Below are 27,747 nucleotides of genomic sequence, written 5' to 3'. Positions count from 1 at the left end.
GGCTGGGAGCAGGTGGTTTGTAATTTCTCTTCAGGAAGGAAAAAACTGGCTTGAGTCTGAGGAGAGTCGGCTCCAGCACAGGTTTCCAAATGTTCAGGACGCACCCGAACCTCTGCACAATCGGGATGGTCAGGGCTACATTGTCTGCCAGGACATGTGCCAACTGTTCCCTATTCAGAAAAAAGTATGTTTGTAGGGGTGGATGTTGCGTTCCTCTTCCATCCCACGTGAGGTATGGGTAGTAACCAAATTAGAGAAAATATATTAGTTGGAGCACAGAATACATTTATTGTGGAACTCTTGGAATTGGTTTTAAGGTATAATTTCTTTATTGTAAATGGAAGTTTTACAAACAGAAAAAGGAGTTTCCATTGGTGCAGACTGTGCACCCTGCCTAAACTTGGGATGGTGGGAGGCAGTAGATATGTAGAACACTCATGGTCATGGAATAGGTCAAACTGTGGATAAATTACAAGGATGAGATGTTGGTGGTGTGGAACAGCACCCTAGAAGTGTTGGCTTCCTTCATTTCCCATTTATATTGCAATGCCAAATTATGTACAGTGAAAAGCAAATTTAATTATTAGACTTGATAAATAAAGTACACAATGAATCGAATACTATATCTAGGAAGCCCACTGCAAGCATTATGCTGCTCCAGGCCACCTGCCTCATATATGGTTTTTGATTAGAAGGATACCCACAAATTGAGGTCTTCCACATATGTCTGTAAAGGAGGGGTATTTCCTCAACGTAGAAGAAAAAAAAAAAAATATATAAAACACAAGTTTACATTCATTGTCACACACTTTGCATAAAATCCCTGTGCATGCCTCTTTAAAATGTCCATAATGTTAGGAGAGAAAGCTGAAAATAGTAGCATAAAGGGACAACATTACATGCATGCAGATTCATTCTGAAGAAGTCCAGTCGATGCAATTGTGATTGGTCCCTCCCCCTTACCCACAGCACTTAAACATGGATTTCTCCACTCTGCACATTGGTGTGCAGCATTCTAATCCTGAATCCCGTTGGGTCTTGGGCATAGTGGATACGGAAATACTACATGAGCTTATAAATACAGAATTGTTGATACATACAATTTATCATTGCCTTAAAGCAAACACAAACAGAAAAAAGCAGTTTTGTTTCTGTCTGCATTTTGTCTCAGATTGACATAGACAGGATTTTGAGCTGTGGGTTCATGAAGCAATATTTGCCTGGAGATGTACAGCTTCCAGTTTACATACTCCACATTTAAATAAAAGGATAAGATGGTATTACCTATCATTGCAGGCCGACATCATTTAGAAATCAATATCAATCAGAAAAAGAAGTATTTTTATAATTCCTACAGTACATTTGAGACTAGTTAGGGTAAAGTTGGAGTGCTAAAGGGTTAGCTTATCTTTACCAAAAAACTGCACATGCAGGTAAGGGGCACCTGTAAAATAAAAACAAACTGTGATTGAAGATGAATAAGACCCTTGCTGTAGATGTATCCATTTACATACCTTCTGTCGCCATATTGAAAACATCGAGATGGCATCATCTTGTCCTGCCTTGTTGCTAGGAAGTTGCCAAGACACTTTCAACCAATTCAAACCCCCTTGCATGCCCGCTCTCTTCTGTTGCACAAGCTTTGAGTTCAGCAATGCAGCAACACAGAAAATAGTGGAACACACATGCAGAGGTTTGGGAGCTCGCTTCTTTGATGGTGGGGATGAGCTGTAACAGCTGGGAGTGCCTTAGCCTTGTACTAGCAACAAGGTAGGATGGGATAATGCCATCTCTGGAGGCTTTTCAGCCAGGTTTTGGAAGGTACGTAATTGGCCTACACCTGTAGCAAGGGTATTATCCAACTTTAGCCAAAGCTGCACAGTTTGGTTTCATCTACAGATGTCCCTTACTTGTTTTTTGGTAAAGGTGAACTAACCCTGGAAGGTGCTTTAACCAAGGAGTGGGGAATTTTACACACATGTGAATGTTAAAAAGACAACACATTACAATACAGCATGTACAGAAGCCACTTTTAATAGGCATACCTAGGAGCAGTTTCATTGAGTGGCAGTGGTTTGGCCCAGGATAAATGTGGGCAGGCTGGTAACGGACGTGGCTTGGGATCTCCAAGATGTGCTTCTAACACTTTAGAATAGCGATAAAGGTGATTTCCTAAAGAAGAAAAATTATTTAATCAGTTTATATAGTGCTAAAAAGGACACAGGCCATTTGCATTAGTTTCTGCTCCTTAAGGAGCTTACAGATTAATGTTTATATATTGTAGCCAAACACAATACAGACATGTAAGCCACACAAACACAAGGAGAACATGATGAAAATGATCCCAGGAGTACAATGCTAAGTGTTCCTACCACACAAAGCCACTGTGCCATCTACCATCATAACAGCCCCTTTGTGTAGCAAAACACCCACTGTTTGTGTAGTCTGCAGAACAAACAATGCTACAGATTTCAAATATCACTAGGAATAAATGGCCTATTTTTTACCTCCCAAGGGAAAATAACTGCTGCCTTCAATGGTCAGAGGTGCATTAAAACACTAGATTTCCAGAAATTATATATTCCAGTGAGTGGGCTTGATCCATCATCCTGTGTAGATTAACCACTTCAATACAGAGCACTTGTCCCCAGGACAATTTTCAGCTCTGTCGCAATTTGAAATTTTTATCAGTTTCTTCCCATAAATAGAGCTTTCTTTTGGTGGTATCACCTCTGCGGTTTTTATTTTTTGCTAAACTAAAAAAGACCAATATTTAAAAAAAGAATTAAAAAAAGTTTTGTTTGTTAGAAAATGTTGTTTTCTCCTTCACTGATGGGCACAGATGAGACTGCACTAATGGGCACTGATGAGGAGGCACTAATATATAGAATTGATGGGCGGCACTGGATAGGAAGCACTGATGAGGAGCAACTGTCGGGCATCTGAAGGGCACTGACAGGCATTACTGATGGGACACCCATTGGCACATTTATGGGCACTGACAGGCTGGTAGCCGATGGACACCTCTCATGGGGGCTGATAGTCCATGTGCCGATTATCAGCGCAGACCCCCCCTCTGACAGGGAAAGCCGCTGATCGGCTCTCCCTGTAAGCGCGAACCGAGGAAAGCCGTTTACCGGCACTTCCTGGTTCACGCTGTGTTTGGTTACAGCTGATCACGTGGCAAGGAGCCACCATCAGAGGTGATTATAGACTCAGAGGGATGGGACACATGTCCCCCAATGAAACAAGAAATGGATTTTACTGTAAGTAAGAGTCCAGTTTTTTTTTTTTTTTTTTTTTACTTGTTTATTGATGGAAAAGGAATTTAGAGACTGTTGGGATGTCCAAAAGTAGTCTGGCTGAGGGACGGGCAACAGCAACAAATGCCAACAGGCCCACCACCACAACTGAGGACTGCCTACAACTTCAAGAGCCACCTGTAGAACGGACCAAAAGCGGACATCGAAGTGCCTTGAACATTCACCCGTTAAAACCTAGAAGTGTGAACAGAAGACCAGGTGGCAACCTTGCAAATCTGGAAAAGTGGTGCCTGATGCTAAAAAGGCCCAAGAAACTTTCAGATTTAGTAGGCTGTGCCTTTGACAGAAAGGGTGGAGCCTGATCCTTTAGGTCCATAAGCTTCGATGACAATCTGTCAAAGAAGCAGCCTCCTATTTTTGGGGATCATCAGGGATGACAGATTCAGTCTTGAAGCAGTGGCTGCAAGGTAGACACACACAGTACAAACTTTATCTAGAATTTTACCTTGGAGGAAGCCTTGGCAAAAAAAGTTTGAGATTTTGGAGAACCCCTGAAATAATGTTCAGATCTACAGCTTACAGAACAGCTGTTTTATATAGCAATTATTTTTAGAATTAGCATTAAATAATAGAATTATAAAATATAACTTACACGGGATCAGGGCTAATGACAGGGCAGCGGTCTTCTTCATTTGCAGAGCTAAGCAGGGAAGTGGCCGTAATGAGTCCACCTTCTGCTGCACTGTTCCCTGCCACCCCTTACTCCAATCCTCCCTTCCTGTCCATCCCAGGTAATGTCATGCAAGCACCCAGGATCAACAAGAGGGGAGGAGGGTCGGTGGGGAGCAGCACTGCACAGCTACACAATCAGAGCCACTTGCCTGTGCAGCTGTGCATGAGTCAGATGAGGGGATACAATCTACCCAAACCCGGACCCGAAAGTCCGAAACCACCCAAAGAAGGGGACTTTAGGCCTTATCATCACCTTTTTCCTGTGTAAAACCAGAAAGGGTTCTTTTACAGAACAAAGAGTCCAAATCTACCCCTTGATGGTCCCGGAGCCATATGCTGCTCCAGACCCACTGAGAACATTCCAGGATGAAAGTTTTCCTTTCCTTGCACTAAGCAAAGTATGCCTTCCAAGTGCTACGATAGACTTTACAGGAGGTGGACTCTCACTTTTAGCAATGACAGGGTGGCATCCATCGTGAGGATTTTTGATGAGTCCAAGTCTAGAAGCAGAGAATTTAAAGTTCCTCCTAGGAAAGAATAACTCTGGCTTGATCTAGAACGGGACTCAGAACCAGAATGAACTTCTGAAGGTTAATGATACAGCCAAACCTTTGCAAGCTCTGAACTGTCCATGCCGTTTTAATCAGACAGAACTTGTGCCTACTGATTCCTCAACAGGAGGTCTTCCAGATATCCCACAATGGGGATGGCCTGGGAGTATAGCATGGCAAGCACAGGGGCCAGTACAATTGAGGTCATTCACTGAGTAGAAGAAGGGGTGAATGGCAAGGTCACAAACTGGAAGTGCTGGGGACCCACATTAGAGCGAAGGAACCACTGATGCATGGGAAAATATGTAAGCACGCATTATCCTTGGTGTCCACAAAAGCCAGAAAGCCTCCTAATGGGGAGGCTTTGACAGTCATGGTGGATTTATTGCAGAATTTCAGGAGCCAAATTAGGTCATTTCGTGCTTTGAGATCCAAGATAGCGCACATACTCCCTTACTGTCTGGGAACTGAGCAGGTTGAGTAGAACCCCTAAAACGGTCCTGCTGCAGGTACTGGGGCAACAGCCCCTTGCTCCAGAAGACCCACAAGGGCTCTGCTGTGGCAGATAAACTACACTTTCAAAATAAAATAGTCACCCAATTTCCTGGAAATATATATATATACTTGTCATATTTTGGTTACGCTCATCACTTCTCATTCAAATTCAAACTACACAGAAACAGGGCAAACGTCTACATTGCCAAATCACATTTTGAGATGAGTACTGCGGGTGTTTTAATCAGATAGACCATTTATGGTAGCCTCAGTAAGATAAGCTGTTCTGAAAAAAAAATGTCATATTAAAACAAAAATTATACATCTCAATTTGGAAATAAAAAAAAACAAAAAAAAAGGATAAATGTCTTTACCTTCCATCCTCTCTGGCTGTGGGGTCCCCTCACCAGTTGGTGGTTTCTGCCTGTTTTCAGAGTGACTGAGACTTGCTGGTAAGACTCCATAGGATGTATACTGCAGGAGGGCATCAAGCATCCAAAAGCAATCTACAAATCGACAGTACTTTCAAGTCAGCCTTAAATGAGCAGTTTATTACAAGGCATATAACCAAATAAATTTAGGAATGCCGCTTGGCGGAACCAGTACAATCCACACCCCCCCACGCACTTAACCAAATATTTTTACGAACCATTCCACTATATTTGATAAAAGGTATGCAACATATACCTGAACTTTACTTTAGTTTCCAAATCTTCTAAAAAGATGTTCTAATGCCCGTCTAATTTCTCTCTCTCGCTCTATCTATCTATCTCCTAATATTTCTCCTCGGCTCTGCCAACATTGGAAATGGTGAATGCTTTACTTTTCCATACATAAAAAGAACAAATCATTGATTATACATACAAGATTAGCCAGGGCTTTCAATACAAGCACAGGTTCATTATCTATCAGAGCGTTAACTCATGTAATGCCCAGTTATCAAAATCAATGGTCCACCTTGTCTAATTGCTTATGAACAAGTGTCTGAGAATGGCTGACTGACCTATGAGAGTATGCATTTAGAACCACTTGCTGTGCAACACTCCATTGTATCTTGGACTTAGTGAAGATCATTAAATTGAGACTATCCACTATCCTGAGCGCTAGCATATGCATATTTTCTATGGACTAAGACTGGGATGCCATTAAAGTTCATGTGTTTGTCCCAATACTTTTGGTAATATGGTGTAGATCATATCCTGCGTAGTAGAATTGGCAAAAGTATGTCATTTATGCCATTGCCCATTGGGTCCCAATACTTTTGGTTAACATTTCATAGATATCTAGCAGCTCTGAAATGACATTTCTTGGTCAATAGTCACTGCAATAAGGATTACACAGAGCTACTAATGAATCATTAATATTAAATTATTCTTCATCACCCAGAATAGATAGATATCACAACACCTTATGTTTGAACTATTTCACTAGATTGATGAAAATACCTTTTTGACGATGGCTGTCATCCAAGCAGTTGGAGTCCCCATAAAGGACAATTCTCCCTCCTCCTTCAGTCTGAGTTTGGTACAGTCCAAGCACAGGGATATTTTCAACCAGAGAAGTTTCCTGCTTTAAAACTTCAAGTCCTGACAAAGAGGATGAGATTATTGTAAAAAAAATAAAAACCATCAGCTTTAAGAAAAGTAGTTTAGTGAAACAAGTTAAAGACATAAAACAACCAAAGGAAATAAATACAACAGAATTTGGCAAAATATATCAGAGCATCTACAGGATTTTATGTTTAGACAGCTTAAGAACACAACAAGCAAAAAATAAATATCTAACAAACACAAACAAAAATAAAAAAGTATACTCAATGATACGGCACACAGTACCTTGGTCCTTTAAAGTTTGTGACAAAACAGCACCATCTTCTGGAAATTTTGCAATACTGCTACCCGATGCATAATACACTGAAATTCAATAAGATGTGAATTATTAGCAAGAGAAAAATATTTAGAACAGGTAGACTTTAACTGAATTAAATATATATTAATAGCACTTACTGTCATGATTTGCCATGGTAAAATCTCCTTCATATATACCATCACTAAAAGCCATATTCCAAACAGATAGTAAGTCATTCAAGGCTGGTATATTTGCCCCTCCAGTGTCTGGCATCCACCACTGCCTAGAAGCATAAAAAACAACTTTCTTTGGAATACAAACATTTAAATGATGTCCCCACCCAGTCATTGTATACTTAAAGTCATTTATGAGTAATAACATTTATAAAATTATAAAGATACCCAAGCCCAAGAACAAAAATGCAATATATTGCAGCTTACAGACCTGACATGGTGGCTGCATTAATTTTCTTTTTCAAGCCAAGAACATTTCCAGCAAATATCTGTTGCTCTTGCCAGAAATGCAGTGTCATTGTCACTTCCTGCACTGAAGAATATCTTCCTTCCTAGCCATTATACAAGCCACTTTTCAAGGAGGCTCTATACTATTGAATGACAATTTTTTGCTTCTGTAAAATAGGTCACTTTAGTCAATGATTAAAAGGAGAAGTATAGCCAAAGCCATTTTGGCTGTATTTCTCCTGTGGTTCACAGGAGTGCACCAAATTTTGCATTTCTTTGACCTTGTTTCAGCTGACAGCAGGCAAAAGTCCGTTGTCAGCTACGTGAGCGATGCCGACCATATGGTCAGAATCCACCCAGATGCCTGGACTGGCAGCTGGTTCAGCTTCTCAGCGGTCCGCCGAGAGCCTGAGCCAGCACCTCCCAGCCCGTCACTACAGCGAGTGCTGGAGGGGAGAGCAGAGAGCCGCTCACTGACAGTCACAGCTCTCTGCTCGGAGGGGAGAACTGATAAAAATAATAATAATGTCCATACTTCTATTTTAAGGAGTTTCAGCATATACAGTATACATAACTTTAGAAAATCTGTAACTGCATTTAAAGGTTTTTATGTTTTTGTAAAAGGAACTTTTACCCAACATGTTCTCACTAACAGCAGCATGTTAGCTGAACGCAAAAGAGACTCCTAAGTTGAACATGCGAACATCACGAGAGGAACAATATACAAACTGCTTGTACCTGGTGTTTTCGTCGTAGAATTTGACTTTCCTCATGACGGATGTGTTGTACCAGTCGCTAAAGACGATTAAAGAGAGGCCATTGCTGACATCTCTGCGAAGCTTAGAAATCTCCTCAGGGAAAAACTCTTCTTCACTATCAACCATCAATAAGGTTCCTGAAGAACCAGACAGAGACAGATTACATTCATTGATCACATCCCCTGCAAAGCACACACACCCACACACATTTTGCTAACAAAGAAGTGCAAATACGTATTTACTTAGAGCAACTAGTAAGCTCCAGTTGTAGAATGAATTAGGATCTTTTGCTGCTTATCATCTGGTAACCCATCCGTTTGGTGATGTTTTAAGTTCCTTTTGGGACTTTATTTGCACAGTACTTTATTTGTATGTCACATATTATAAGTTTTGCTTAGGGCTGCAATTTTTGTTCTAATGTCTTATGTGGTAGAGGTGTACGGACCCTTTATGCAAGTAGCTGGATATTTGATTAGAGCACCGACTGTTTATTCTTTTAGTTTTACACACTCAGACCATTACCAATAGATAAAGGATCTTCATTCAGATGATTCTGATGGATGTAACTGCATTAAGCCGTCCATAAATAGATTGAATCTCGGCAGGTTCAGCAGGGACCAGCCAAGTTTCTATCCATGTATGAGCAGACTGGTTGTTCCAACCAAAAGTGGAACTTCTGCTCATCTGTCTCCTCTCTCCCTCCAGTGCCACAATTGGCACCTTTTGGGGGGGGGGGGGATAGGATACCTGTTCTCACTTCCGGGAGTCTGGGTCGCGGCCCGTGACATCACCACGGGGCTCCCTCCTCCTCTCCCTGTCGCCGGGCCAGTAGAAGAGAAAAGCGGGGCCTCACACATCCGCAGTTCGGTTCCTGGTGTGAAGCCGTTAGGCTACACTGCCGAGTACCCTTACTTGCAATGGTTGCGGCAGCACCCGACAGCTGATGGAAACATCAGCTGCGGTGCTGACATTGCGGGACTCCAAGACAGGCAAGTGTCCTATTGTTAAAAGCCAGCACCTGCAGCATTGTGTAGCTGCTGGCTTTTAATTTTTTTTTTTTGGGCGGAACACCGCTTTAAGTCGATCCAGCCATCAAGTTCAGTACAACCAGCCTGTTGGATTTTTGGCATGAGATTACTGCCAGCCGCTATAGCCGCTAGCAGTAATCGTGTTCTTCTAGGCTGGAAGGCTCCCCACTATTGGTATGATGCACTTTTCAGGTTGCCTCTTATACAGTTAGGTCCATATATAGTTGGACACAGGCACAATTTTAGTTTTTTCAGGTATTTACCAAAACATATTCAAGCTATAGTTATATAATGGATATGTAAGAAAAATAAGGGAAAATGGGGGAAGGGGAAATTGGGACTTTATATGAAACACAACACTAGGGCAAGCTAAGTCATCAGGTGTAGAAAATGTTTCGAATTTAATAATACCACATGAGAAACAGAGTGCAATAGATGATACTCACATATAATCAGTAAATATGGTACAGAATAGGTAAAACATGACAATAAGACATAATATAGTAACAAAGTAGCATGTTAAACACTATAGCAGAAGGTAAGTTACAGTATCATCGGCATTACACCCAACATGTGTATACATATTCAATATTGTATTATAATAAAACTGATGACTAAAACACTAAAAATGCCCATGGTAGATGCATATTGGCTGTGACATGTCAAAAAGTAGTAAATGCTCAGTTGTAAATGCTCGACGCGTTTCGTGGAAGTTTGTCCACTCATCAGGAGCAGCTATCTGGAAATATCTAGAATATAGTGTAGAGTAGTAATTAATAATATTTAATTACAACAGGAAGAGGGGGAGCATTAACGCTGGTCCTAGCACTCTTACCTGTGGGTATATGGTATAATGGTGGTAGAGCATATATAATGATATACGATGGTAGGAGTTATTAAGGGGTGAATATGGCTTTTAAATCCCTATTCACTGGCCCCTGTTCACATTTACTTCTATGCACTGTTCCCCCACTCTGTACACTTTGTGTGCATGGTGGGTTTTCTCCTTTCTCCCATTTCACTGGTTCCCTTGCCTTCACCTGGCTGGTCTCCCTCAGCCCCTTCACCATTGCCTCACCTTTATTCTACACTATACCTTCCACCTTTTGGTCATCCAACAATACCCATTTTTGCTTACTATTACATACCCACTTCTAATATATTACAGATACCTTGGGTTTATGCCTTATCCTACACTATCAATTTGGAAACCAAAGGGGAATCTTCCTACTACCTATTTCTACACAGTACCCTGTATTGCCTCGTCATGCCGCTGCTTGGTTACCTCCTCAGCTCCCGGGGGGATGCCATATTCACCCCTTAATAACTCCTACCATCGTATATTATATATGCTCTACCACCATTATACCATATACCCACAGGTAAGAGTGCTAGGACCAGCGTTAATGCTCCCCCTCTTCCTGTTGTAATTAAATATTATTAATTACTACTCTACACTATATTCTAGATATTTCCAGATAGCTGCTCCTGATGAGTGGACAAACTTCCACGAAACGCGTCGAGCATTTACAACTGAGCATTTACTACTTTTTGACATGTCACAGCCAATATGCATCTACCATGGGCATTTTTAGTGTTTTAGTCATCAGTTTTATTATAATACAATATTGAATATGTATACACATGTTGGGTGTAATGCCGATGATACTGTAACTTACCTTCTGCTATAGTGTTTAACATGCTACTTTGTTACTATATTATGTCTTATTGTCATGTTTTACCTATTCTGTACCATATTTACTGATTATATGTGAGTATCATCTATTGCACTCTGTTTCTCATGTGGTATCATTAAATTCAAAACATTTTCTACACCTGATGACTTAGCTTGCCCTAGTGTTGTGTTTCATATAAAGTCCCAATTTCCCCTTCCCCCATATTTTTCATATATATATATATATATATATATATATATATATATATATATATATATATATATATATATATATATATATATATATAGGGATGGAGACCTGTACACTGGATGGTCATGGTCTCATATAAAGTCCCAACCTAACTTGTTGTATATAATGGATATGGACTGAAAGTGCACACTCTCACGTTTAAATTTGAGGGTACATGCATCCAAATTGGAGGAAGGGTTTAGGAATTACAGCTCTTAAGAATAGCCACCCCCCCCCCCTTTCAATGGACCAAAAGTAATTGGACAATTTAATCAAAAGTGATTTCATGGCCAGGTGTGGGTTACGCTTTTGTTATTTCTTCATCAATTAGGCAGGTAAAACGTGAAGCTGAAGGCAAAACTAAAGGCAGAAAGACTCACAAAGAACAACTGAAGACAGCTGCAGTTAGAGCCTGACAAAGCTTCAGAAAAGGAGGAAACCCAGTCTTTGGTAATGTCCATGGGTACCAGAGTAAAGGATTCTCAACAAAATATTAAAAATTAACATTTTATTTATGATTATATTCATTTGTCAAATTACAATTGAGCCCCTGAAAATGGAGGAACTGTGTATAAAAATGGTTGCAGTTCCTACAATTTGTGCTTGATATTTATGTTCAACCCCTTGAATTAAAGCTGAAAGTCTGCACTTCAAATTCATTTGGATTGTTTCGTTTTAAATTTAAATACAGAGCCAAAAGTATGAAAATTGTGCCTGTGTCCAAATATATATGGACCTAACTGTATGTAAACTCAATATGAAGTACACTCGGAATTTGTTTAAACCGTAATAAAATAAAAAATAGTACTAATGTATGAGGTTTTACCATGAAAATGTTTGTTGTTTTGGATATGAAAAGGAATTAAAAGTGGATTACTCATATATACTCAGTGAAGTGAACAGCCAAAGATGATACGCAGAGATTAAACAAATCCGCCTACATAAGTTTTTGTTTATCTAAGGTACTCTATTCCCTACACCCCTTCAAATAGGCAGAAAAGTGTTAAAATCTTTCTTCATCTGTCAGGAGCACAGAGGAGAGGGCAAATCGGTTGCAGTAACAGCATGTGAGAGCTGATTGGAGGAAAGGCACACCACCCCCTTCATACAGCAGAATGGTGTTTTGAATAGACAAGCTGTCTGCTGAAAAGTTACCAAAAAAAAGGGACGATCATGTGTCCAATAATCTCATCGTGTGTACTAGGCTTTGGATAGATATAAGAAATCACTACAGATTTATGTGCTTTGCTCAGATTCCATGACTGCGGTTTACAACCACTTTAAAGCTGAACTAAGCGCTTTTGATCATCAACTATTTTTAACCCTTATGCTGCTAGCATTAGTAAATAGATAGGATGGTATATTATGTAATCTTGTTTAAAAAATGTTGTTAAACATTTCTTCAGCCGCTTTCTGGCCTAGGCCAAAATGACATCATACATCTTAGGTGTCTTCATAGATATTATTTTCTTTCATCTGGAGGAGGGGAGGAATACATGCTACATGAATCATCTGCCCTTACTCAAGATGGCAATGGCAAAAAAACGTTAGGAGGCTGATTTTCAAAGTGATTTCTCGACAAAATAAAGCATGAAGACATTGATGGGTGGGTGAGCTTGCTTTGAATTATTAAAAATTTAAATCGTTTTTTGGTTTGTGGTGCTCAGATAAAGTTTAGCTCCATTTTAACTTTAACTCTTCACATACAACCAATGAATGGTTATATTCAGTTATTAGCTTAAACGTGGCACTAAACTAAATCCTTATTCTCCAAAAATCATGAAATTGTTTCCTATGGAGTTTTACTGCCATCTTGTAACGTCCTTCATGGGCTCCTGAACTTCTCCTTTCCCATCCTTCATGGGCTCCTGAGCCTCTTCCCCCCTATCGTTTGTTTGGAATAAACACTGCGTGTTATATGCGGTCATGTGTACTGCACTTTGCACAATACAAATTCCATAGTCTATTGTCTATAGTCCCTAGTCTATCTAAGGAGCAAGCAAGAAATGGTGGCCACCCTCTAACAAGTAGTTGGATAACAGCAGCAAGAAAAAGGAATTTAGAGATTTAGAGGCAACAGAGAAATAGAAGGTACTTTGAGTTAAGAATCATTTTTTTTTTTTGTAACCAGAGTTTAGTGTCACTTTAATACAACTGGACCACACAAAAAGCACCTACCATACTGGCTGGCATCAAAGCATGTGAATGGTGAGCCCAGAACCTCCACAAAGTAGCCCATGCTCCTCAGGTGTTGGTACATGTCACGGAAATTGGTATGGATGTGATCCCCATTCCTGGGAGATAATAAACATACATAGCATTTGCTATTATTACATTTCTTTTAATTACAGTCTATATATTATGTAGAGCAGGACAAACTCAGGAAAAAAAAAAAAAAAAAAAAAGTGGTACTAAACTCAAAAGGTTTTTTTTTTTTACTTCAATGCTTTCTCTGCATTAAAGGTAAACAATCTTTCAAAAGCAGCTACCCCCCAGTCCCCAGCCTTAAACGCTTACCCGAGTCCATTCTCGATCCAGCACTGTGCCAATTTGCTGCAGCTCTTCTCTCTTCACTGGAAGCTCTGAGCTCAGTGGGAACCATATGCTCCTGCTGCTGTCAGTCAAATCTAGTGAGGACGCAGTGGGGGGACGGGACTGAGCTGCGCTGTGTGATTCCACAGACTCGACCTTCACTCACATGAATGCGCCCGCATGAGGGTCTAATCAGCATATGGCTTGCTGAGGAGGCACTCAAAGAGGCAGAGCGGAGAGTTTCGGCATGGGACCATGGAAGAGGTGGCAAGGGGCTGCTCTATAAAACATCCTTGCACAGAGCAGGCAAGTTTATGAAAAAAATGCAGCCTTTACCAGTCACTTTAAAGTGCAACTTTACATAAAACTAGGTTTCGAAAGCTATATCTGTAACAATAAGTTTATAGGACCCAACACTGAGCATCAAAACTCTCTTATGTTTTATATATAAACTAGCCAAAGCAATATATTTGCTGACACTTCTGAAGAAGTTGGAGGTGAGGTAATAAATGAACACCAGGGGGTGGCAATGAGAATTCTTAAAGTTAAATGTGAAACCCAGGAACAAAAACGTAATGCACTGCAGCTTACACCTTAAACCTTTGGTCATAACGAACGTGGCTTTGAAATCATGTGACTTCACTTGAAGCTGCACAAATTTCAGGTCATTGTGACTTCAGGTGCAACTTGGAAGACCATCTGTGTGACTTCATGCATAGATGTCTATGCAAGTCCCACCTGAACTAGGAAAAAGTAGCGCAAGAACTAATTTCAAAATCGGTGAGACTCTGATGGAGTGGCGCTGATAGGACCGCTTTCGTTGCGGGCAATAGGGTGTGACTTGTCATGTAATTTGAAACTATCAAATCACATGACAAGTCACACTCGTGTGACTGGAGGCTAAATGTACCGGTTGCAATTGTTGTCTTTTTCAGGGTTTTTTTTTTTTTTTTTTTTCCACCTGGCAATCCTGTCCGTAATACATTTCCTATCCTAGAACAATGTACTCTATCTATGGAGAAGCAGCACTGTACTGTATCTATGGAGAAGCAGCGCTGTCACCCTAGGATAAGCCTACAAAATACTGACATAGCTAGAAACAAAGTAATATAGAATGAAGCACAAGTAGACAGCACAGAAAACTCAGATTTCAGCAGATGAGCTTCATTAGATTATTTCTGATAGAATAAAGTATTTTTTTTTTGCACTCAAACAGATAACAATAGGCTTTCAATAGTCAAACAGGCCAAAGTATAGTAAAAAAAAAAAAAAAAAAAAACTTAAAGTGGATGTAAACCCGAAAATGTTTGAGCCCAATCTTGCCACACAGAGTTAATCCATCTCTGAGCAATCCTCTTTTATTGTTCAGTGAGAAAAATCTTGACAAACTGAGAAAAACTTTGTCAAATCCTCCCCCTTGCTGTGAGTGACAGCCTAAGACATAGGCATTATTTTTTAATTCCCTCCCCCACTCCTTTCTTCAGCAGCTCTGCAAGGATTGGTTGTTCCACACCTCAGCATGATTTGGCATACTGAAGTCATGTGGTTACTTTCCTGACTTTTCACTGGATGTTAGAGATCACAGCAGAAATTCAGTGTTAGAAATACACAGGAGAAAATGCATATTGACAAGGGTAGTGTAGAGGTGGGCGGGGAGTCTACTGACATCACAACTCCTCCCACCGAGCTCCAGACAACAGACCCACCCACAGAATCTGCAGTTTTTCGGGTTTAATAACAGACAGAGGGGAGACATTTGACAGGTGAAGATACATGTAGGAGGCATGTATATCCTTATAGATAACCCCTATGGCAGTAGTTTAGAAAGGATGACATTGGGTTTACATCCACTTTAATTGTTTGGCTAGCCATATACATCTAGGTCTCTCTCACTCAGCCTTCTGGGCGGAACAAGAAAAATAGAATTTCTCCATACACCAACAATGTGGAAGGAGGAATATTCCCTGTCGGCTACCGTATTCTGATAGCTAGCATGCGCAGATTATCTAAAGAGTAACTGTATCTGATTGGATCCAGTAACGGTTTAGTCAACATATTTTGACCTGGCTCCTTTAAGAAAAAAAAAAAAAAAAAAAATCAACTTTTGTTGAGTTGAAAAGTTCTGACAGGGCCATCCATGGCTCAAATTTTAGCCAATTTACTTGGAATCACCCAAAAGTTGAGCAACACATGGAAGACTAAGGTTCGTGTACAATTTAAAATGGGCAGTATTTGCTTACCAGTCCAAGGGGTCATTTTTCATTCTAAGGTTATCTCGAGGGAAATAACCAGGTGGATATCGGAGGTTGTGGTACTGATCCCATAGAACCCTCTTGCTACGCGGTGGAGTGGGAATGATTTTAACTTTAATTGGCAGCTTGACAGTGGAAAATTGCTCTGCTGCATTATTTACCTACAGAAAAATAAAGGTGGAACGATTTAACATACAGTAGACCCAAATTAATTTGAAATTTCTACAATTAATCTAAAGTACTAGAAGGCCACAATACTCAATCAAGATACCCAAAACCTGAAGAAAAAAAAATGTATAATAATAAATAATAATAATAATGAGAAATACTACAGGAAACAAACTAAATGTTTAGTTACTAAAATTAAACCAGATTTCTGAGCCAATCCACTGTAAGGTTCAAGAGCAACAGAATCTTTTCCAAGAATGCACAAGCAAACCAACTAAAGGAGATCAAGGCAGGCTACTGCAGATGTGTCCATCACTTCAAGTTCAGACAGCTCATAATATATTGTACATACCATGCCATATTAGTATAAGAAACATGCTTAGGATAACAAGGTTGCATTGTCAGACTTATACACACCCCATTTTCCTCTGGAGATGATACAGTTATCACCACATGACCCTGAGCAATGCCTTCCCATGATGATGCCTTCTTTGCTACGGAGATAGAAATAGCCAAATAGCCAGACCATGGCCACAGTACTGAGGAATAGGAAAATGCCAGTTCAATGTTGTCCCCATTGTGTGGTAGATATGGCTGCCATTCTGGCTGCAAAGATTAAAAAGTGAAATTATCATTGTTGTTTGTCACCAAGAATGTGATGTCACATCATATTTTTCTGTTCCATACCATTAAAAAAAAAAGAGAAATTTACTTACAGTATGATACTATTTTGACTATGGTCTGAAAAATATTTAGCAATTTTCACATGTATACATTTTAGGCACTATTCACACCCAGCGAAAGTCAATGTATTTCATTGGTTATAGATTAATTCCTAGCAAAGAGTCCCATTGACTTTGTAACTCTTCTAAACCCTACTTGCCTTTTACGTTACATCTTGCATCAAAATGAGTAATTCTCAGTTCACTTTCATATGCTTTGTAAAGATGTTACATAATAAATATTACCTTGTCCACAATCCTTCCAGTGACTCCCATACCATTTAGAATAGTGATATTGACAATGGTTGGCATGCCACCATAATAAATAGGCTGAGAACAGTACGGCCACATGTACGGACACTCTGTCAGGTCAACATAACTAGGGCTCAAACTGTAAGAGAAAAAAAAAAAAAAAAGTAAATAAATAAGTACATTAAATAATTAGACAATAGAGAAGCAAAGGCTTCACCACTTTTGCAATTTAAAGGAACAAAAATCTGTCTGTGTAAGCAGTAAAATCAGCTTTTTTCCCCACCGTTACACCACTTTTCCTTACCCCCTCTTTCCTTGGTAGCTTTTTCTCCATGCTTTTCTATTGTAAAATCTGTCTTGCACTGGCAAATGTACCTGACCGATGGAAAATCCCTGCTGCAAGAAACAGCTTGCACTAGTTACGCCTTTTTCTTCAATCATGATCCCGACTCATACGAAGCCTCATGTTACATGCAAATGTCATTGGTATTCTATGTAATGTACAAGATGTTCTGTAATTTGGGAGGCCTGATCACAACAACCTTCCATTTGCATGTCGAATAGGATATTTCTTGTTAATTTATCATATACCGTGCTTTTTTTTTTTTGTCAAACTATGTATCTTGGAGATGAATCTTTGAATAAAACATTTAAAATCAGCTACCCTAGAACATGTAAAACAAAGCTAAAATATCAACCGCTCTATTCAAGGTAAAACTAGCTTTTAAATGCAAGGTACACATAGAAAGAGCTTTTCACAAAACAATACAAGAGTTCAGCCCTGGACCTTACAGCACCCTGCGGCTAACTGCATGCATTGCACAAAGTGCCAAGATGAGCACCCGAGCAAGATGCAGAGCCGGAAACACTACAGGCTAGCCTCACAGGATAGGGTCCAGGTACAGTTCCTAAGGTTTTACCAGGGTTGCACCAATCCGAAGGCACTGCTTCTATAGTTGTATTAGAAGACAGTGAAATGTTGATTGAAGAATTCAAAAGGAAAATATTAGTGGTGTACCAAAATTTTGGCTGCCGAAAATGTTGTTTTCGTCAGGTGGCCAAAAAAAAAAAAAGTGCCAATAATGGAGCCGAAAAAGGGGCAGGGCCATCCCGCTGGGTGCCGCACATGCATCATCCCGATGCGTCCTTGCCAGAGTCTCCCCTCCCTCCTGCTCTTCTCACTCCTGTCATGAGATGCAGCCTCCCCAGTGTCCCCCCTCCTTAGATCGCCAGGCTGCTGCATCTGACAGGCACACGCAGGCTGCTGCATCTGACAGGCACACGCAGGCTGCTGCATCTGACAGGCACACGCAGGCTGCTGCATCTGACAGGTAGGCTGCATCTGACAGGCACTGGTGAAGCTGCATTTGATGGACACTGGTGAGGCTGCATTGATCTCTTGTATCATGTCTGCAGTCTCTAACCGTCTCCTGTATCATGTCTGCTAGAGGTGCACCGAATGGAAATTTTGCTAATACTATTAGCAGTGTGTTTAGGTTTAAGTAAGAGATTGCAGACATGATACAAGAGTTTGTTAGAGACTGAGGACATGATACAAGAGATGGTTAGAGACTGAGGACATGATACAAGAGATGGTTAGAGACTGAGGACATGATACAAGAGATGGTTAGAGACTGAGGACATGATACAAGAGATGGTTAGAGACTGAGGACATGATACAAGAGATGGTTAGAGACTGAGGACATGATACAAGAGATGGTCAGAGACCGCAGACTGCATTTTTCTCGACCTTTCTTCCACTAAAGGTTCCAACAATGGCCAACAATAAATTAATGTTAATTTAAATAGATATTTATTTAAAAAAGTTGAAAATTAAAACAATTGCATATAAAAATAAATATATTTTTAAAAACTGTCATTTTCGGCATCAGCCTAGTGCATCCTTCATTTTTGGTTTCGGCACCAAAATTTCCATTCTGTGCACCCCTAGAAAATATTAAAGTAACTAAGCTAAGAGTTATTTCTTCATAACTTCTTCTCATTTCTTCTTCTCCTGGTCAAGGAGAAGAGGTTCATCACCTTAGGACACTAGCAAAAAACTGGAGGATTCTCGGAGTGGAGTAGGGTTAAAGTGGGGGGGTGCCCAAAGGTTGTGTCTTAAAAAGCTTGACAGTGTACAAATCACCTGAAAGTACAGCCTATAATGTAAGGTCTATGAAATTTCAGCCTGTGTCCTGTACTGCACGATTACGATAGTTTCCCAGCACCCATTTGCCAATAGATGCGAAAGCCACACTGCCTTGTCAAGGTTCCTCTGTGTAGTGCAATACCCAATTCTAATCTATAAAGAGATTCTATCCTGCAGAATATATATTAATAAATTGAGGGTGGATATGCCTAGGAGGTAGTCCATGGCTCTGTTAAGATTCAGGGGCACACCAGAGGTCCAGCACAACGGCAGCTAAAGGCCTTCAGTCAGCAGTATATGGGGTGGCCATAGGCGACAGAGTAGAAATATATGATCATTATCACTCTAGAGGGTCATTGTCCATATCCAAAGGGTTGAAAACACTGGTAGTAGTAGGAAATCCAAGTAGTATCTCCCATTACTGACTGGTCTTATATGAATTCTAGGATCAACTGGTAATAAAATGTTATCTAGACCTGAGGAAAGGTACAGCTACCCAAAATGTGTCAGCATACTTTGAACCCTCAAACATTCTATCTTGTTCAGACCAGTGTCCTTGACTTTCTTTACCCCATTGGAAATGGGTTTTGCCTTTCTCCTCATCTTGTATTCTTACTCAATAAAAACTAGAATTCCCATTACCTCCTCATTGCCAAACATGCAACTTATTATGCTAACCTTACTACAATATAGCCAATATCATCAAGACTCTTCCCCCCACCCAAACCCAGATTTTATGTCAGAAACCCACATTTGTTTTATGGATATTTACAGAAGCAAATCCAGTACAAAATGTATGAGATGGTTATATTAGAAAATAAGTACAATTTCTCAATAGTATTAGACATAACGAAAGAAAATTACCTAGCCTGTGGCTTGTAACTGTTGAGGATTTGGTAGGCTCGGAGAAGATCCAGCTTGCCGTGTCCCTGCTCAAACATATTTACTCCGGGAAGCCTACGAGCAGAAGCTATGAGGGCCTGTTTCATACTGGCTGGGTTTACCATCTCCCGCTTCTGAACGGTACTGGAGGAACACATTAGTAGAAGGTCATTAGCAGTATAGAATGTGTTTTAGCAAATAAAGGTACACTGAAGGAAATGTATAACTGAATAAATGCAAACTATAAGCCATGTTTTTGTTTTTTTTTTGTTTTTTCACTTTTAGCCCTGGACAGCCTAGGGAAGAGTTAGCAACCATGTCAGGTTTTGAAATGCCTTCTGTGCCTCCGTTGTGAAGATTCACCCTCTTTATTTGGTCTGGTGATCTTTGTCCCTGGGAAGCCCTACATTTTTTGAGTTGCCACTGGAACAGGAATAGGAAACAGTAAAAAAAAAAAACTTTATCTGGCGACAATTTTTTAAAAGGCGATTTTACCCACATTGGAAAGTCTCACTTTTTTTTGGGTCTACGGAAATGAAGGGAAAACCCCCCAATGGGACACAGATGGCAAACAACTTGACAGGATTTCTCCCCCTTTTACCATCACTGAAGTATGTCCTACATCAGCAGCAGCTGGGGGTATAAATCAGACAAGTTGGCAACTTTCAGAAGCCTTCCAGTGGCCGTTTCATAGACCCCCTGGGGGGAAGGGGGGTGGGGGGGATATCTATTCACTTTGTGCAAACTAAACGTTTACATTTTACCACTGAAAATTTGTGCTTGATAAACCGTTAAGTGAATATCATGTAATGTTAAAAACTGGGACTATCGACATTTTATACTCCAAGGTCTCTGCCTTTCAGAAAATATATACTGTTTGAAAGATTTAACTAATCTTTAGGACTAATTATGATTTTTTATAACGTTTGCAAAAAACAAAAACAAAACAAACAAACAAACAAAAAAACACACACAAAAATGACCCTGGCAGTGAAAAGATAAACCCTAACCTACTCCCAAAAGAACTTTTGTCTTTATTTCACTTTAACCTCCCTGGCGGTTTTCCCGAGTGTGGCTCGGGGTTAAAATTCAGTACCATTAGCGGTAACCCCGAGCCACACTCGGGATCGCATTGCAGGATCCTGGGGCGGCGTTACTTACCTTGTCCCCGGGATCCTGCGATGTCCCCCGCAGTGTCCGAGGGCTCCGTCCTCCTCCGAAGCCTCTCCGTGCCAGGCTCCGTTCCCTGCGAGCGGCGCGACGCACGGGGGCTGAGCCTGGCGGCAAATTAAAAAAAAAGTAAAAATCATAATACATACAGTACTGTAATCTTACAGATTACAGTACTGTATGAAATTATTTCACATCCCTTTTGTCCCCAGTGCTTTATCCTATGCCCTGCATGCAGTTTTACATGATATACACGATATACACTGTTCTTTCTGCCTGGAAACTGGAGATTGTCCATAGCAACCAAAAAGTGTCCCTTTACGTCAAAAGTGGCTTTAGACCAGCTAGAAAACAGCGATAGTAAATTAGAACACTTGCAGAATTGAGCGATAGTGAATTGTGGGGAAATTTATTTTATTACTATTTTTTTTTTTTAATTATTTATTTTTATTTATTATATTATAATTTATGTTTTTGTGTTTCAAACTTTATCATACCCGGGATATCTACTAGACTCTGGTTTGGACAGATTTAAGTGTGTTATTGTTAAGATTTACAGACCTACAATATAAAACGCCAAATTTCCATGCAAAATAATTGTACCGCTTTCAGCACCTAAAATCCGAAATAATCATACCGCCAGGGAGGTCAAGAAAAATATGGGATTTTTCTTCCATATAAAGAACCTGAAAAGAATAAAAACTAAAAAGTTTAAAACTAAAATTGCTAATGGCAGAGATGTTCCGTATTAAACCTGATGTTAGCACAGATCTATTTCTTCAGCAGACAAGCACATACACCTGAGCCCTGCAAATTGTGATATTGAGCGGATACTTGCTACAGAAATGTTATAGCTAGGTTATTACTTAAAGTAGTTGTAAACCGCTGGACCTTTTTTTTCCCCCCTAACCTGCAAGGTAATGTCATTATGTGCTAGTATGCATCGCATACTAGCATATTATGTTAAACTTACCTTAAAACGAAGCTCTTCCAGCGCCGAGATGTCATATCTGCAAGCGCTCCCATCTTCACCTGTCTTGATTCTAGGTTCGTGGACTCTGGCCCTGTGACTGGCCGTAGGCCGCAATGACGTCATTCCCACGCATGTGCCGCAGTTCATGGCACTGGGCTCTGAAGGAACAGCACGAGTGGTTGTTCCTTCAGAGCGCATGGAGATATTTACACTACCTATAGGTAAGCCTTATTATAGTGATGGAAGTTTACTTCCACTTTAAAGCGGAGTTCCACCCTAAAAATTTTTTTTGCATTAAAAGACTTTTTAACCGAGAAAAAAAAAAAACATTTGGGAGGAAAAAAAATGTTTCTACTTACCAGAAAGGCCCTGTTGCTATGTAGTCCTGGGAGCTCCTCGTGACTTCCTTCCTCGCCTATGCTCCTGGGAAATGATGTGTCATCATCTGTGGGCAGTACTGTGCTCAAAAATCGTGTTATTTCCTGACAGGAAATGGCGCGATTTAAGGCAGATCTTTAAGGCGGATCTTTGTTCAGAATGTTATCCAAGTTGTCATAACAATGGGGCGGGACCTTCCTCCGTCACTGCCCATTGTTATGGCAACGTTAGAAACAAATCGGCGCTATGGCCGCCGTTGAATCGCGCATGCACGAGATCGAGAGGTGCATGCTGGTTACCCAGCACACACCTCTCAAAAGCTATTCCAGGAAGCGATCTCAATTGGGCTTCACATGCCCACATTAATGATGGAAACGGCCACAAACGGAGGAATACATTATTACAGTAAGAAATTTATATTTTTGAACAATTGATCATGATAATTGTAAACTGTTTTTTGAATTTCGTTAGCAATAATGCTAGGAAAAAATTATTTTTTTTTTTCCCCGTCGGAACTCCGCTTTAATCCTGCTGAAAATGGGATGCACAAGTGAACCATTACTTAAGGTAAATTAACAATTTTATAAAAAGCAGATTAGTCCGATTTACACATTACAAACAGAAAAATAACTAAACACCAAAGGCAATTCTGTCCACATGTCAAATAAAACTGTATTGTCTTGCTCATAATAAGGAACTTTGAGGGTTTATGTGTACTAAAGAAGCATTAAAGAGTTTATTAGTCTACATCTGGTAAAAATAGGTGAGCAGCTTACCTAACAAGCAGTGTGACAGCCCCTGCCACGACAGGAGAAGCAACACTTGTACCAGATAAAGAGCGACAGCCACCTTTCATACCAGAACCACGGACCCCTGAACCGTAGGTTACAATGTCAGGTTTCATTCTTCCATATCCACCTGGAAGCTCCTGCATAAGATAGAGGTATAATCAAAACTTGCCCAAATGCAATGAACATGTCAATTACACTATGAAGTCTTTTTAGGGAAATCTGCTTTTTCAATGCTAATATGAAGGAACCTCGGTCACTGCAGTTGCTCAGTTTTACATAGACTAAGCTATGATACAAATGTCACCTCACTCACCGCAACTTAAAAGGTGAATTCCAGGCATGCAATATATTTACATAGTTACAATAATCCAAACTGTACCAATGTAAGCATGTACATACCATACCTGGCCAATGCTCCTGGATGCTAAAAAAACACTGAAGTAGATACCACTTCTTCGGTGATCTCCACTTGCTTCCGGGTCCTTTGCTGAGTGGCCAGCCTGACGCATTCTGAATATAGTATGCCAGCTGCTCAGCATGGGCACCATTCAGAGAATGCTTTGCATTTTCTGAATAAATGCAAAGTGCTCTCTGATTGAACAAAGTGGAGAGGCAGGGCAGTGGCATCTCATCCTAGAATGCTTTCCATCACAGAACACTTTGTATTCATTCAGAAAATGCAAAGCATTCACTAAATGGCACCCATTTTGAGTGGCTGAACTCCTGTGCTCACAATGCACCAGGCCGGCCACTCAGCACTGAAGCAAGTGGGAATCACAAAAGAGGAGAAGTGTCTACTTCAGAAATTTCCAGCTTCCTGGAGCATCAGCCAGGTATAGCATAGGCATAGTTCTATTGGTCCAAGCTGGACCAATAGAATTATGTAACAATATACAATGCCTGGGATTATTATTTAAATGTGATATGGCAGCTTCCCTATTCAGAAACTAACATGCTGGATAGGAACAGATATAAGACCCCGAAGCATGTAAACAAAATTAAGAAAAGAGCCCCGATGATGTATAACATAGAAGGTGCCATGAACCACATCACACAATTCAAACTATTCAGAAATGGTTTTGTTCTGCTAAGTTTGAGCCCAAAGATATCACCACAGGGTTCTTCTGAGGAAGGACCAATATCAGCAGAGTAAAGCATGGTGTCCAATCTCTACAGACACTGAAAACAAATGAGTAATGTGTATAGGATGTTTGCATAGTTCATAATTGAGTGTGGATATATTATTAGTAGACAGATTTACCCATGTGGTCATCCCTCGTGAAGAAAATCGAGCTATGTTATCCTCAAAGTCAATGCCACCAACACCAATGACATCCATCTGGTCAGCAGGGTTGTTAAGTGTTCTGGTTAACACAAAAATAGATATATAAAATTTTAATTAGTTCAGTGTTTTGTGACGAAAAGTACATAAAGAAAAAAAATAATAGTAAAAGCGCACGGGCTCCTAGTGCAGTAATCTTTATTAAGAGAATAAAATACAAGTAAAGTTGCACTCATAATTGTAGACATATGTCAGGCATGTCATCAAAAGCTTAAACATTGTGCTGTGGGACACCCCTCCTTCCTCATCAGCCAAAGTATGGCTCAGCCGTCAGCTCCAAGGTCGGCTGCACTGTGAACCTGCGTTCACAAACGCTGTCATACCACAGGCTCTCTGAGGTACAGAGAGTGCATCTAGCCACCCAGCAGCCAACATGGATGTGAAGACCAACAGGGAGTCGGCAATCAGCAAACTTTTTTGTGAAGAAAAGTAGAATATCTACAAATCCCTTTCTCTAAATCAGTTTGATTTCATTCACAAGGACACTGGCACCCAGATTGCTTGAATGAGGCATTTGTTTTTAAACCTGTATCTGCCCTGAGCTGTGTGTAGGCTGCGTATGAAAGAGAATGCAGACATTGCAGCTGCAGGGAGACAACCACATGTGAAAATTTCACAGGTGTGCAGGAGTGGGTGTGTGGCCCTGAACGCAAACCGTGTGCCTAACTATAGTTAGTTAAACCTGCTCCCACCCCCATTCTAACTACTCTAGTGTGAGATAATTTTTCTTATGTATACAGAATATACAACAAAATTAAGTTAAACTATTTTGTCATCAAACATAAGCACTTCTGGATATTAAATACATACCCATAAAGTGGTCCATCATTTCCTATGGCAGAAACCATGATCACATTGTTGGCTGTGAGCTCCCAAACCTGCAAGAAACAAAATCTATGAGTATCTCTATATAACACTGGCAAGAAAAGCAGCCTGGCAAAGGATGATTGCACTCTATGCTCGTCTGCACTGGCTGGGGAATCATAAAAGGATGGAGTTCTGAAGGACACCTATATAAAAACGCACAGCATTAACACTAGCAGTACTGTGATGGAAGCTAATGAAGCTCCTTTACCACTGTCTTCAACATATGTTCTTACCACACTGGAGGAGAGCTGCGACAAGAATTTCAGAGCACTGCTAGGAAGTTTCTGCATTCTACTCTACAACCCATTATTCACCCCACTATTACCAGGATTAATATAAACACAATTAGCGGTGCTCATAGGCAAGTCCCATTTCAAACAGTCATCTGCAGTCAACTACAAATGTGTGTAGATCTCACTTTGCGAACAATCAGCTTCAAGGACTCATGTTAGCCAACAAACCCAAAGCAGAGCATGTTCCTGCCTCCCAAAAGTACCCTCTAGTAGAGACTCGCAGCATATCAACAGCAAAGAAGAACATAAACACATTAGACTGATGGTTATTTCTTTAAGAAGCATGGATTAGTAAAAATAACCTATAATATCAGCATTTTTTACAAGGAGCCAAATATAGTAAAGCCCTAACAGAAAAACATGGGCTATAGAAAGCCCAAAGACCCAGGATCCTCAGGGAATGCTGAATTTCCCCAGCAGGCACCTAGAAATGCCTACTAGTGAAGGTCCCTGGATAGTAGTCTTTGACAAGCACAGGTATAGGTTAACCCCTTAATGCAGCCTCTGGGTAGTCCTTTAAATGGGATTTAAAGTGGTTGTAAAGGCTAAAGACTTACCTGAACGCATTAAGAGATGTCATTTTTTTTTTTTTTAATTTAGATTCATACTTACCTAGGTGGATGCAGCATTGGTCTGATGCTGCATTTGTCGTCCGGCGCCTCTACACTGAGAGCTAAGCGATCGAACACCGCCGATCTCTCTGTTCTCACAGTTCTGTGAGCAGAAAGCTGCTGACTGTCTAATCTGTAATTTGATGCCATTTGGAGATTTTTCCATCTTTCCTTGGCTTCGTTATGCACATTAATACACATTTTTACCTGGGGTGCCCAAACTTTCGATCCCCACTGTAAGCTTTACGCAATCAGCAAGAGGTTAAAATCTGGTTACAGAATAATATTTTTTCAAGGAAAAAACCCCCCCAAAAACACAGACCTTATCAACAAACGGATGATCCATAAAGTCTGGTCCCCCAATACTGAGGTTTAGAACATCAATTTTCTTAAGGATGGCATAATTAAAGGCATCCAAGAACCATGAAGTATAGGAGACCTGAAAAGAAACAAACAATGCAAACTTTAGAATGATTCAAGAAAGACGAAATGAAAACAGGAAATTATGTGTAAGAAAAGGAAGACTAACAGTGGCTTTCTGCACACAGACAACAATTCCCTGTTGCATGAATGTGAATAAAACAAGTAAAATATGGCATTATATGTGACCTACCTTCTGGTTCCATTCATTCCCATATTTCTTACATTTATGTGATGTACAGTACTGAGCAGAAAACTTTTGTGGGTGTGAAGAAATGCTGTAAAGTAAGAATGCTTTCAAAAATATATTTAATTGCTTATTTTTATCAATTTACAAACTGCAAGGTGATCGAGGAAAAATCAAAATCAAATCAATATTTGTGGTGAGCACCCTTTGGCTTCAAACCAGCATCAATTCTTCTAGATACACTTGCACACAGTTTTTGAAGGAACTCGGCAGGTAGGTTGCTACAAACATCTCGAAGAATTAAGTACAGATCTTCTGTGGATGTAGGCTGCCTCAAATCCTTCTGTCTCTTCATGTAATACCAGACAGACTCCATGATGTTAAGATCAGGGCTCTGTGGGGGCTAAACCATCACTTCCAGGACTCCTTGTTCTTCTTTATGCTGAAGATAGTTCTTAAGGACATTGGCTGTATTGTTTGGGGTCGGTGGCTGGCTGCAGAATACATTTGGGGCCAGTTACATGCCTCCCTGATAGTATGGCATGATGGAGAAGTTGAGGACTGTAAAAGATAGTGGTAGGCCAAGGAAATTTTATGCAGCACATCAAAGAAACATCATGCTTACTTCCTTTCAACATCAGATGAAGTCCAGTAGTGCCATCAGCACGGAACTGGCAGAAACCAGTGGGACCAGGTA

The 27,747-nt window shown here is 40.3% G+C and overlaps 1 protein-coding gene across 3 annotated transcripts in view; it reads right to left on the bottom strand.

The window, feature by feature from the left end:
* Positions 1-27,747, bottom strand: part of MBTPS1 (membrane bound transcription factor peptidase, site 1) — a 130,565-nt gene that overhangs the window by 6,342 nt on the left and 96,476 nt on the right. For all 3 annotated transcript variants that reach the window (XM_073605446.1, XM_073605445.1, XM_073605444.1), the window contains 15 exons: positions 26,766-26,882; positions 25,483-25,550; positions 24,592-24,694; positions 23,316-23,467; positions 20,001-20,162; positions 16,982-17,126; positions 16,431-16,619; positions 15,834-16,006; positions 13,240-13,355; positions 8,089-8,245; positions 7,048-7,172; positions 6,877-6,954; positions 6,487-6,627; positions 5,416-5,547; positions 2,046-2,172 (listed from right to left, as the gene is read on the bottom strand). In XM_073605446.1, the coding sequence (XP_073461547.1) occupies positions 2,046-2,172; positions 5,416-5,547; positions 6,487-6,627; positions 6,877-6,954; positions 7,048-7,172; positions 8,089-8,245; positions 13,240-13,355; positions 15,834-16,006; positions 16,431-16,619; positions 16,982-17,126; positions 20,001-20,162; positions 23,316-23,467; positions 24,592-24,694; positions 25,483-25,550; positions 26,766-26,882 (1,985 nt within the window). The remainder of the gene's footprint in view (positions 1-2,045; positions 2,173-5,415; positions 5,548-6,486; positions 6,628-6,876; positions 6,955-7,047; positions 7,173-8,088; positions 8,246-13,239; positions 13,356-15,833; positions 16,007-16,430; positions 16,620-16,981; positions 17,127-20,000; positions 20,163-23,315; positions 23,468-24,591; positions 24,695-25,482; positions 25,551-26,765; positions 26,883-27,747) is intronic.

Source organism: Aquarana catesbeiana, linkage group LG11 (genome assembly GCF_042186555.1).
Source record: "Aquarana catesbeiana isolate 2022-GZ linkage group LG11, ASM4218655v1, whole genome shotgun sequence".
Lineage (NCBI taxonomy): Eukaryota > Metazoa > Chordata > Amphibia > Anura > Ranidae > Aquarana > Aquarana catesbeiana.
Note: the sequence above shows the minus strand (reverse complement) of the source record. Positions and strands in the feature narration are given on the sequence as shown.